The sequence below is a fragment of the Molothrus ater genome, chromosome 3 (genome assembly GCF_012460135.2).
Source record: "Molothrus ater isolate BHLD 08-10-18 breed brown headed cowbird chromosome 3, BPBGC_Mater_1.1, whole genome shotgun sequence".
NCBI classification, from domain to species: Eukaryota; Metazoa; Chordata; class Aves; order Passeriformes; family Icteridae; genus Molothrus; species Molothrus ater.
In genome coordinates this window covers 112055467-112068197 of record NC_050480.2, presented here as the reverse complement: position 1 = coordinate 112068197, position 12731 = coordinate 112055467, and the positions used below count along the sequence as shown (strand labels likewise).

The 12731-nt window shown below is 44.7% G+C and overlaps 1 protein-coding gene across 2 annotated transcripts in view; it reads left to right on the top strand.

Annotated features, from left to right (window-relative positions):
- The window catches only part of FZD3 (frizzled class receptor 3), a 73803-nt gene that overhangs the window by 31293 nt on the left and 29779 nt on the right, over window positions 1–12731 (top strand). For both annotated transcript variants that reach the window (XM_036379854.2, XM_036379853.2), the window contains exon 3: window positions 11653–11849. In XM_036379854.2, coding sequence (XP_036235747.1) covers window positions 11653–11849 — 197 coding nt within the window. The remainder of the gene's footprint in view (window positions 1–11652; window positions 11850–12731) is intronic.

Below are 12731 nucleotides of genomic sequence, written 5' to 3'. Positions count from 1 at the left end.
TTTTAATTTTTTGCCGTGTAGAATTATAATCATGAAAAAAAAGGAAAATCTCTTTCTAAAAACTGAAGTTTTCCTCCAATTCCACCTCATTTCCTCGTTTTTTGTGTCCAGCTGTGGAGGTGGCTTTTTGGAAGAATTCCATGGCTAATACCAAAATGTAGGGGGATACAGTATGGGTAAATGAAGGTGCTATAGAATGTGATCTTATCCCCTCAAGAGTTGCAGCTGAACCAATTGCTAAAGATGAGGAGCAGGCCGGATGTTAACAGGCCACACCTGTAGCCAATGAGAACAGTGGCATAAAAGAGTGGATTGGTGGGGACTGGAGTCAGGTGATGGCTGCTGCAAGGGCTAGGAGCAGTCAGTGCTTAGAGGAGATGCCTGTGAGAAACATCGAGGGGGTACAAAACTCTGGCAGTATGGAATCCTTGCACTATAGTGGTAACAGAACTCTTGAGACAACGAATGGTGACCCCGACGTGATTCAGGACTAAGCAATATTGCCCTGTGGATTCGGGATGCCCCATGGATTCGGGACTAAACTATATTGACCTGTGGATTTGGGATGAGCTGTGGATTTGGGACTAAACTATATAACCCCGTGGATTTGGGGAAACAGGATATGACCATATAACCCTGTGGATTCAGGACTAAATTATATAAACCTGTGGATTTGGGGAAACAGGATTTGACCATATAACCCTGTGGATTCAGGACTAAACTATATAACCCTGTGGATTTGGGGAAACAGGATTTGACCATATAACCCTGTGGATTCAGGACTAAACTATATAACCCTGTGGATTTGGGGAAACAGGATTTGACCATATAACCCTGTGGATTCAGGACTAAACTATATAACCCTGTGGATTTGGGGAAACAGGATTTGACCATATAACCCTGTGGATTCAGGACTAAACTATATAACCCTGTGGATTTGGGGAAACAGGATTTGACCATATAACCCTGTGGATTCAGGACTAAACTATATAACCCTGTGGATTTGGGGAAACAGGATTTGACCATATAACCCTGTGGATTCAGGGAAGCAGGATTTGAATACTAAACTATAGGTAAAATATATAAATTACAGCTATTAGTGTTTGTTAAATATGAGTACAAAAGACTAAAGATGAGGGGCAGGCTGGATGTTAAGAGGCCACACCTGTAGCCAGTGAGAACAGTGGCATAAAAGAGTGGATTGGTGGGAGCTGGAGTCAGGTGATGGCTGCTGCAAGGGCCAGGAGCAGTCAGTGCTTAGAGGAGATGCCCGTGAGAAACATCGAGGGGGTACAAAACTCTGGCAGTATGGAATCCTTGCACCATAATGACAGCAGAACTCTTGAGATGTAAGATAACAAGAACTCTTGAGATGTAAGACAACACCAAAATATGGGAAGTTTTTCCTGGGTTCAGCTAAAGCTCACCTTGTATTTCTGTAGTGGCTTTATTGCCTTGCTCACAGTACAGGATGGTTTTGTGTGGAGCCCCAAGAGTCACTGAGAGAAACACTTTTGGTTTTTCACTCAGACTTCCAGGTAAATTTACAGGTTTTCCTGAGTAAAATCTGGATTTTGTCCTAATCTGGCCACATCTTCCCATTTAATGCATGGGAAGGGTGCTGAGTGCTGCAGCTTTACTTTTCTGCTGTTGGAAATTGGCTGAAATAATCTCCAGACCCTGAGAATCCTCACCAAAAAAAAACCAGACTGGAGTTAAAAATTGTGAAATTTCTGTTCTTGTGAAATTCCTGTTCTTGGGGAAGGAGGGAGAACGGAAGCTGTGGTGGAGAAAATATTGAATGAAATGGGAGGTGCTGAGATGTGGATGTGGGGCAGCTTGGTTTGGCTGGATCCTACTCCAGTAAATGCAGAAAAATGAGGAAAAAAAATAAAAAATTACACTCTCTGAGGATGAGGATGGAATTCCCAGAGAATTTTTGGCTGCTCCATCCCTGGAAGTGTCCCAAGGCCAGCTTGGAGAACCCTGGGATGGTGGAAGGTGTGAAAGTTGGAACTGGATGAGTTTTAAGGTCCCTTCCCACCCAAACCATTCCCTGATTCTGTGATTCCATCATTCAGGGGACAGCAGGGCTGCAGACCAGGAAAATTATCCTGAATTATTTATGCACAACCTGCTGATTTTTGAATTATTTCCACCAAAAGACAGCTCAGTGTCCTGGACTGGCAGTGCAGGAAAGCAGGAGGGAAAAGGAATATAATATCTTTCTTAAAATTACTCTAAACAATACATTTTAATCATTTCTCTGTGAAATATCCTTAATTTTGAAGCCCAAAGATGTAAATTTTCTCTCCCATCCAACTCTAAACAATACATTTTAATCATTTCTTTGTGAAATATCCTTAATTTTGAAGCCCAAAGATGTAAATTTTCTCTCCCAAAAAAAAAACCCTTTTTGGAGACTTTTCCATGGAGATGCCTCATTTTATCCCCTGAGTACTTTTGGGGTTAAATTTGTGGATATTGCAGGGTCAATCCTTGAAGGATTTAGGTGAGATTTCTTTTCCTAGGAGCAAAATTCAGTAAAATTCACTCATTTAACCAATTCCCAAGGAGTTGCTGGTCTTGGTTGTAGCCAGGGAAGATAGGAAAATGAATATTAATTTATTAGAATGACTCTAAACAATACATTTTCATCATTTCTCTGTGAAATATCCTTAATTTTGAGGCCCAAAGATGTAACTTTAATCCAACAGATTATGTTCTTACTTCATTTTGCACCATATTATTTCTGGAGTGGGTCAGGGCTGTGCTCTGCTCCTTCCCAACACCAAAAACCCCTTTTTGGGGCCTTTTCCATGGAGATGCCTCATTTTATCCCCTGAGTACTTTTGGGGTTAAATTTGTGGATATTGCAGGATCAATCCTTGAAGGATTTAGGTGAGATTTCTTTTCCTAGGAGTAAAATTCACTCATTTAACCAATTCCCAAGGAAGTTACTGGTCCTGATTGTAGCCAGGGCCGACAGGATGGTGATTCCTTCTTGGAGAAGAATCTTCAACGTTCCCAGCTCAGGCATCGGGGGATTTATTTATTCCAGAATTCCAAGGCAGTGGCAAGCAAAGCTTCCCAAATCCCTTCAGCCTGGATGGATTTTCAGCCTCCTGGCTGCCAAAATTCTGCTCTGACAGCCTCTGCCACGGCCAGAAGGGTTTGTCTGCTGTGCTGTGGGGCTGAGGCTCTGAAATTCACTTTAATTTACCTTAAACACGAGTCAGGGTGGCAGAGGAAGAGGATGAACAAACTTCTTCCCCTTGTGAAAGTGTCTTAGGTGACACCTGGGGTTTGTGCTCTTTTTGGGACCATTTGATGACAAAGTTGCCATTTAAGGCAGTCAGAACCCTGCAGATCCCCCCCCATGGTTGGTCTGCTAGGAAACAGTCGGGCTTGATGTCAAAATTCAGGAAATTTCTGCCATCCTCATCCTGGTGGAAAAAAAAAATAAATAGAAAATAGGAACTGTTCCTGGAGATGGAATAGTCTGCACTGGCTGGTGATGTGAAACACCCTTGGCTGCATCAGCTGGGTGGATAAACCACAGCCAGGTCACACGAGGAGTAGAAGAAAGCTTTGAGGAGAAAAAGGAAATTCTTTTCAGGGGGAGTTTGGAAATTCAGCTTGTGTGGTTGTGTTCTGTAGGGTTTTGATGTTGTGTGAAGCTGCAAAAATGAAAAGGGGAGGCAAATAAAAATGGTGACTTTGAATTTTGGCTGTATTATCTGTATTTTCCATCCCATTTGTGGTGTATAGAAAGTCCTTTTTTTTTTTTTGTTTTTGAGCTCTGAAGAACCTGATTTGGCTGTGAATTCCATCCAGTCAGGGTCAAATCCCCAAACAAATCCCAGCAAACTCTTTTCCTCCTTTGCTCAGCAAGGGAAGTGTTGGAGCAGGGAGGTGCCAGGCTCCTCTCTCCTGTTGTTTTCCAAGGAAACCACGCTGGGACTGGGAGGAATTGTGTGACCCTGCCATGGGGGTCAGGGAGGGGAGGAGGAGGAGAGGGAGAAAGAGAAGGAGAAGGAAGGAGAGGGAGAAAGAGAAGGAGAAGGAAGGAGAGGGAGAAAGAGAAGGAGAAGGAAGGAGAGGGAGAAAGAGAAGGAGAAGGAAGGAGAGGGAGAAAGAGAAGGAGAAGGAAGGAGAGGGAGAAAGAGAAGGAGAAGGAAGGAGAGGGAGAAAGAGAAGGAGGAGGGGGAGGAGAAGAAGGAGAAAGGGAGGAGGAAAGGAAGGAGAGGGAGAAAGAGAAGGAGGAGATGGAAGAAGAGGAGGAGAAGGAGAGGCAGGAGGAGGAAGGAGAAGGAGGAAAAGTAGAAGGGGGAGAAGGAGGAAGGAGAGGGAGGAGGAGAAGGAGAAAGAGAGGGAGGAAGGGGAGAATGAGAGGGGAGAAGGAAGGAGAGGGAGAAGGAGGAAGAAGAGGAGGAGAAGAAGGAGAAAGGGAGGAGAGGGAGAAGGAGATGGACGAGGTGGAGAAGGAGATGGAGGAGGAGGAAAGGGAGAAGGAGATAGAGAAGGAGAGGGAGGAGGAAGGAGAACGAGAGGAAGAAGGAGAAGGAAAAGAAGAGGGAGGAGGAGGAGGAGACGAAGGAGAGAGAGCAGAAGAAAGAAAAGGAGGAGGAGAATGAGAGGGAGAAGGAGAAGGAAAAGGAGAAGGTTGTTGTTGTTTTTGTTGTTGCTGTTGTTGTTGTTGCTGTTGTTGTTGTTGCTGTTGTTGTTGTTGCTGTTGTTGTTGTTGTTGTTGTTGCTGCTGCTCCACTTCTCACTGTGGGTCTCCTTCCCCTCCCCATGGTGCCAGCAGCACTGGAGCTTTTCCCAGCAGGCCTGGAAGCTGTGATCACACTGGGAATGTCATCCTAGGAGGAGGAGATGGGGATGGGTCAGTGCTGGGATCATACTGGGAATGTCATCCTTGCAGCAGGAGATGGGGATGGGTCAGTGCTGGGATCACACTGGGAATGTCATCCTAGGAGGAGGAGATGGGGATGGGTCAGTGCTGGGATCACACTGGGAATGTCATCCTTGCAGCAGGAGATGGGGATGGGTCAGTGCTGGGATCACACTGGGAATGCCATCCTAGGAGGAGGAGATGGGGATGGGTCAGTGCTGGGATCACACTGGGAATGTCATCCTAGGAGGAGGAGATGGGGATGGGTCAGTGCTGGGATCACACTGGGAATGCCATCCTTGCAGGAGATGGGGATGGGTCAGTGCTGGGATCACACTGGGAATGTCATCCTTGCAGCAGGAGATGGGGATGGGTCATTTCTGTGACAAACAGCATTCTGACAACATTTACACCTCCTGCCCCACATCTCTTCCTCTCCCAGGCAAAATGTCTTTATTTGACTGTATCCAAAATCCATCCAGAAGGTGCTGGATTTATTTGTGGATTTATTTGTGGATTTCTTTGTGGATTTATTTCCCTGATAATCTCCCTCTGGAATCCTCCCAAGCCCATCACAGCAGGCACATGGAGGGGAAGGAGGAAGCCCAAACCCTCTCAGCTGCCACCAAGGCTGCAAATGGAAATGGTTCCCAGGAGCGCCCATCTGCATCCCCCATTCCCAAAACACAAATCCCACATCCAGGAGAAGTGCAGACTGACAGATGGACACCGTCTTCCAGAGGAACTTTGGAATTTGAAATGCAGCAGGAGACATCTTTAAAGAACAGGAGCAGATGGCTTTGCTGTTTGGACCTACAGGCAGAGATTAATGACATTTGCTGCCTTTTAACCACCTCCATCTTTATCCTGTTTTTTTTTTCCTGCAGAAATTAACCTTGGCTGTCTGTCTGTCTGTCTGCAGACAGAAAGCTTGGGATGGTTTTTTATGATTGCTGCCCTCTCAGAGCAAGGCAGGTAAAATAATTGGCCATAAAGTGAATAACAGGGTGAGTGCCTGGTTCAACCTATAGCATGGAAAAAACATCATTTAAACCCACAGTAATTACTTGTCTTTTGTTTTATTGTTGGAGTTTGTTAAGTAATTTAATTAAATTTAAATGCAGACATTTATTTTTAGTGCTAAGGTAAAAAAATCTGATTTTCTTTTCCCTTCCCAGCCCCTAAAGCAGTGCAGTGTCAGTCTAATCCTCATTGCCATCAGGATTTTTTTCAAGTGATGAGATGTGGGATATTGAAAGGCTTCACACAGATAATTGGGAATAGCTTTATTCCATGCTGAAGGGGAAAAAGCTCAACAGGCAGCCAGAGCTGTGCCCCATTTGGCTTTGTAGCGCTGAGAGAAAGCAGAAATCATTCCAAAAATAAAAGTACACCTCAGTTTCTCACCAGGGAAGTGGGTGGTGAGGTAAGCTGGGATGTGCTCTGTGCCAGGAATTCCCACTGAACGTGTCTTGGCACCCAGCACTGGGAGCAGGCTTGGGCAAAGTCACCTTTTTTGCCTTCAGAAAACAGAATAAAGGCTCTGCAGTGCCAGAGCCACGTGAAATTGGGTGAACTGGGTCAGTTCCAGGAGAAACAAACTCACTCCTGCACACCTGGCTGCGTTCGTGGGCCTTTCTGCCACCTTTGATTTCGTGGCGTGATCCAGCCAAAGTGGGTGGGGAAAAGTAGAAATGGCCCCGATTTTCTGCCAAGGCTGTGCCCCAGATCCTTGCTCCTTGCTCTGCTGTGGTGCCTGTGTGAACGTTCCCTGATTTTCTTTAGGAAGCAGCAGCTGGGTTTGGGTCGAGGCAGGATTTTATCGGTTTATTCCAGCAGCTCTTCTTGAGCTCAGGTGTGAATTTGGAACAAACCTTTCCAGGTGGAGCGTGAGCACCAGGAGCCTGGGGCTGCACGATCCGGGGAATCCAGAGAGGTTCACAGGGGTCTGGGGTGATGAAAATAAATTTTTAGAGTCCCAAGGAAACCGATTCTGCTTGTACAAGCAGGAGATGCTCAGTGGAAGCAGGAGCTGTCTGCAGAATAAACCCAAAGCAGATCCCATTCCCCAGGGCAGGCAGCCTGGAAGGTTTTGCCCTTTGAGACACAATTCCCGATTTTTTTCCCCCCTGATGAACAGCGAGCTCCATCAAAGGCCGGGAGATTGAGGACAAAGAGCAGCTCATGCGGCTGTGCCCCGAGGCAGCTGCTTCCACCCGGGAATTGCGGCAGCGATCGAGAGTCATAGCATCGCTCCCTTCCCTGGAGCCTGAGGGGGGAAAAGTTCCCTCCTTCCCTCTCTGAGATGATGAGGATGTTTCCTGTTTGGTTCTCTGATCAAAGAATAGAATGTATAAATAAACAGAATGGGGAAAGATCACCCAAGTGATTCGGTTTAAATCTTGCAAAGCCGTTTCCCAAACAACAGCCGAATGTCTGTGTAAAACAAAAGAATTTTGGGGTTTATTATCTCTCAGTGCTGTGAGGGCTGAAATTGGAGCTCTGTTCTGTGGTGTATTTATGATCTGAGTTACTGCTATTGCTTTATTAGCAAAAGTGAGGATTTGCTAAGAAAATGATTTGGAGAGGGGGAAAATCTCCACATTCCTTCTCTCCTTTGGCTTTCATCCCTTGGAGGATGAACATTATCTTTAAAGTCCCTTCCCACAACACCTGAGTGGCAAAACCAAGGCCAAGAAGAGTTGATCTCTTCCTAAATAAGCATTTACCTCTTCCTTCTCTTGGATTTCCCAGGGCTGAATCACTGAAATCAATTTGGCTGCCAGGCCTCCTCTTGCCCTTTTCCTCTTTGCTCCTGGAGTTGTTTTTTTGTGAAGCACATCCCATGAACAGAGAGCCTTTTGTTCCTGTCGATGTCATGACTTGCACTGCGTCCTTGGGCAAGAGCATGAAAAGAATCTTTTCATCTCCCTGTGTTTATTTTTAATAGGGAACAACATCATCAGTAGGTGGAGGTGACCTTTCATCTCAGGAGCTGCAAGGGGGAAAGGGGGGAGAAAATTTGGAGATCATTTTTGGGGTGCTTGCTGAGGGAGCTGCCCTGGGCAGCCCATTCTGAGTTTAACAGCAAAGTTTTAACAGCTTTTCCATCAGGAAATTCCCTCTGAATTCCAACCTGTTCTCCAGCTCAGCCTCTTCATGATTTTAAAGTTCACAGGATCATTTTTGGGGTGCCTGCAAATGGAGCTGCCCCCAGGCACAAATGCTGCCTCAGGGAGAGTGAATCTTTTTCTCTGTTTATCAGGAGTTGTTGGAGGGATTTTATTCCTGTTCTCCAGCTCAGCCTCTTCGTGAGTCTGAAGTTCACTTCAAAACTTCCCAAGTTTTGAAGGAGCCCAGGATTATTTAGGCTGGAAGAGATTTTTGGGATCATTGAGTCCAGCCTGTGGTGGATCCTCACCTTGGTCCCAGCCCAGAGCTGTGAGTGTTGTTCCTTGGACACCTCCAGAGATGGGGGCTCCAAAGGAGCTCCCTGGGCAGCCCATCCTGATGTTTTACAGCTTTTCCATCAGGAAATTCCCTCGGAATTCCAACCTGTTCTCCAGCTCAGCCTCTTCATGATTTTAAAGTTCACAGGATTTCAGAATTATTTAGGCTGGAAAAGATCTTTGGGATCCTCACCTTGTCCCCAGCCCGGAACTCTGAGTGTTCTTCCTTGGACACCTCCAGGGATGGGGGCTCCAAAGCAGCTCCCTGGGCAGCCCACTCTGATGTTCTACAGCTTTTCCATCAGGAAATTCCCTCTGAATTCCATCCTGAAGCTTCCCTGGCACAGCTTGGGGCAGTTTCCTCCTGTCTTGCCCTTCACTGGAGCTGTGTTTGCAACTTGAGCTGCTCTGAGGTCTTTTCCTGAATGGTTCAGGCTCTGCAACTCCACCAAAACCAAACAGATCTTTTAAGAAAGGCAAAATAGCCGGAAAAAAAGGAACTTTGGGAACGTATTTTCAGAGTGGGAGGTGTATCAGAGGAAAGGAGGGGAGGAATTGTCAGGAGAATTTGAAATTTAGGAATAGGTTTTTGAAAACTCGCAGTGGCAGGAGGCAAAACCTTGGGATTGGGGCAGGCATGAAAACAGGAACTCTTTTTCATAAAGTTGTAACTTAATCTTCTCATTCTCAAGGCTTTTTGTTAAGAAGGGAAATTAAGCTCTTGCCAGAATAAAAGTGGAGTTCTTGTTTTATTTTCCCTTTCCATCAAGTAAGGACTTTTACCTGCAGCTTTTCCAGGCAGGTGCTGTAACTCCCTGGAATCAGTTCCTCAGATCCATGTGGTCAAACAATGTAGACAATAAATACTCACAAATAAATATATGACTAAAAATAAACCTGAAGTACATGTCCAGCCAAACAGAAGGAGTTCCTTGAGTAACCTGAGCCTGTAAATGTAAATATTTCCCAACTGCTGCTGCCTTTTTTCCTGGTTGATAACTCTGCAAAACCTTGGGATTGGGGCAGGCTTGAAAACAGGAACTCCTTTTTCATAAAGTTGTAACTTAATCTTCTCATTTTCAAGGCTTTTTGACAAGAAGGGAAGTTAAACTCTTACCAGAATAAAAGTGGAGTCCTTGTTTTATTCTCCCTTTCCATCAGGAAAAGTCTTTTACCTGCAGCTTTTCCAGGCAGGTGTTGCAAATCCCTGGAATCAATTTCTTGAATCCATGCGGGCAAACAATGGATTTAACTCTGCAGTAGACAATAAATACTCACAAATAAATATATAAATAAAAATAAACCTGAAGTACATGTACTTTAGTACAGCAAACAGAAGGAGTTCCTTGAGTAACCTGAGCCTGTAAATGTAAATATTTCCCAACTGCTGCTGCCTTTTCCCTGGTTGGTAACTCTGGAGGCCCATCCTGCTCTTCCTGCAAGTTATCGCTGAATTTCAGTTTGAGAAATTAAGGGAATTTAATCAATTTGGTAAATAATAATTATGTGGGTTTTTTTTTAAATACATACATTAAAACCATAGCATGGTTGTGTCTTGTATTCTCAAAATTAACCTTTTGCAGAGGGAAGGAGGTGTCTGGGAAGGATTGAGAGGTGGTAAGGGAGAAGTGAAACTTTTCCTTATAATTCTCAGTATTTTCTGGTCATTGACCTGCTTTTTCCTGTTAGATCAGTTCTGCTCTATAGTTAGGCAAAAGAAAATGCTGAATTGGTTTAAAACACTTCTCAGGAAATTGCTGCTTGAGGATTTAATCTTTCTGCAGCTCCTCTTCAGCTGCGCTTGTAACAAGATTTAGGATTTATATGTATTTATATCTAGCGGGTTCATTTGTGCTTCAGCTTTCACACTGCAAATTCCAAGGATTACAATTCCTGTTCCTTAATCCTGCTGGGCTGTGGAGAAAACCCTGCTTTCCAAATAATGAGCTCTTTTTCTAAAAATTCTGTGTAGAACAAAGCTGTTGATGCAGCCACTTCTTCCCTTTGAGCTGTGATTTGAAATATAAACCAGGAGAAGTTTTTCCAGTCTGGGGTTTGTTTTATTCCAGAATGGGAAGTCCTAATTCCACTCTCACGGGAATATCATTGATCTTACATTGATACCCAAAGAGATGGCAAGGCTTTGGATGGTGGTGGGTGCCGCAGAGTTTTGGAGTAAAACATTGATTAATTCTTGGAGAGTTTTAAGGTCGAACCACAGAGCCCGAGAGCAGAATGAACCCACACTGGACAATGACGTGGATTATCACCACGCACCAGCCATAAATCCCTTCCCTCTTTATTGTTCCTTCTTTATCCTCCAGGAATGCTCCAGACCAGCTGGAGCAAAAATCTGACTCGTGACAGATTTTCTCTCAGAGCTTCCCAGGAGTGTCGCTCTCATTGACACCAAACCTGTTATAAAGCACCACAGGAGCACGGGACACCGGTTATTTATTTTGATATTTTTATTTTTTCAGGTTTTGATTTCAGGGTGCTTTCTGATGCTTAGGCAAGAAATGACATCTTGGTTGTGCCTTCACTGTGATTACAGCCCTGGAAGCTCCATGGCTGTGTGGGAATTTAAATAACTGGGCAGGCTGGGAATGAGAGACAAATCCACCTTCATGAGAGAATGGAAATCCACCCCCAGGGGGATTTATCCATCGAATTCCCACTGATTTTAATGCAGATGGAGGATATAAATATCCCTTGGGAATATTTTCATTGTCCCCATGGTTCCCTGTCTTCCTAAAACCCCCCGAGTTCCATCCTTATGATCATTTCTCCCAATGGCCAGAAGGTCGTGATTACGGTCATGATGAAACAAAACCAAAATATTCCACCAAAGTGCTGCTTGCAGCTACTTAATTTTCCTTTTTTAAATTTTTTTCTTGCCAGCCCTTCAGATGGAGGACATAAATACCCCTTGGGAATATTTTCATTGTCCTCTGTCTTCCTAAAACCCCCGAGTTCCATCCTGGTGATCATTTCTCCCAACGGCCAGAAGGTCGCGGTTACGGTCGCGATGAGACAAAACCGAAATATTCCACCAAAGTGCTGCTTGCAGCTACTGAATTCTCCTTTTTTTTCTTCTTTTCCATGCCAGCCCCTCAGATGGAGGACATAAATATCCCTTGGGAATATTTTCATTGTCCCCATGGTCCCCTGTCTCCCTAAAACCCCCGAGTTCCATCCAGCCAGAAGGTCACGGTTACGGTTGCGATGAGACAAAACCAAAATATTCCACCAAAGTGCTGCTTGCAGCTACTGAATTCTCTCCTTTTTTCTTCTTTTTCTTGCCAGCCCTTCCACCCCATGGTGAACCTGGAATGCTCCCGGGATTTCCGGCCCTTCCTGTGCGCCCTGTACGCCCCGGTGTGCATGGAGTACGGGCGGGTGACGCTGCCCTGCCGCCGCCTCTGCCAGCGCGCCCACAGCGAGTGCTCCAAGCTCATGGAGATGTTTGGGGTCTCCTGGCCTGAGGATATGGAGTGCACCAGGTGAGAAAAAGCCTTTTTTTTGTTAATTTCAGGATAAAATTACTCCCATCCCGGATGTTTTATGGCCCATAAAAAACAGGTGTTTAAAACGTTTTCCGTCACATGCGGCGATGTTTTCCTTCCCATTTGCCAGCAGCCTTTCCTGAGGTGGGGAGTGAGTTCCTATTTCTGCCCAAGAGATCAGCTGAAAATTGGCTGGGTTTGATGAGGGGGAAATCTCAAAGCTGTTGGCAGAGCATGTACCCCTTGCTGAGCTGCAAACAGCTGTGTTCAGCTTTACATTGCACAAATAAATTTATGGAAAAATGATCCAATAGTGTTCCAAGCTGTTTGAGACAGAACATGCATGAAATTAAAAACAGGATCTTCGTGCTTTATTGTTTTTTGTGATTCCAACAGTTAATGAAACTGAGGAGAAGTAACAGGAAGAAATAGTTTCCAGTTGGATTGGAGAGAATGAAAAACAATTAAAATTATTTTAGTTAAATAAGTCAGAGGATGTTTTTGAGTTACTGGGATTGCTCCAATCTCATGAGAGTTCCTTCGAAACTCCAACAGTCCTGAACCTCCAGTCAGAACTTTATTTACACAAATATCTTCATCCTAATTCTATTTATTAATGCTGGTGTCAACTGCACAAATATATTCATCATAATTCCATTTATTAATGCTGGTATGAACTACACAAGTATCTTCATCATAATTCCATTTATGAAAACTGCTGGCAGTGCTGGTTGGAATTTTGGTGTCACCACCTCACTGCCCTGTCTGATGGCAGCGTGTGCAGTTGCTCAGGAAAGACTTTAAAATGTTTTTTAAATCCTGCTGCCGTGGACTTGAATTCACAGATTTCCTGGGATGGATTTTGCATCGTTGCCTTCA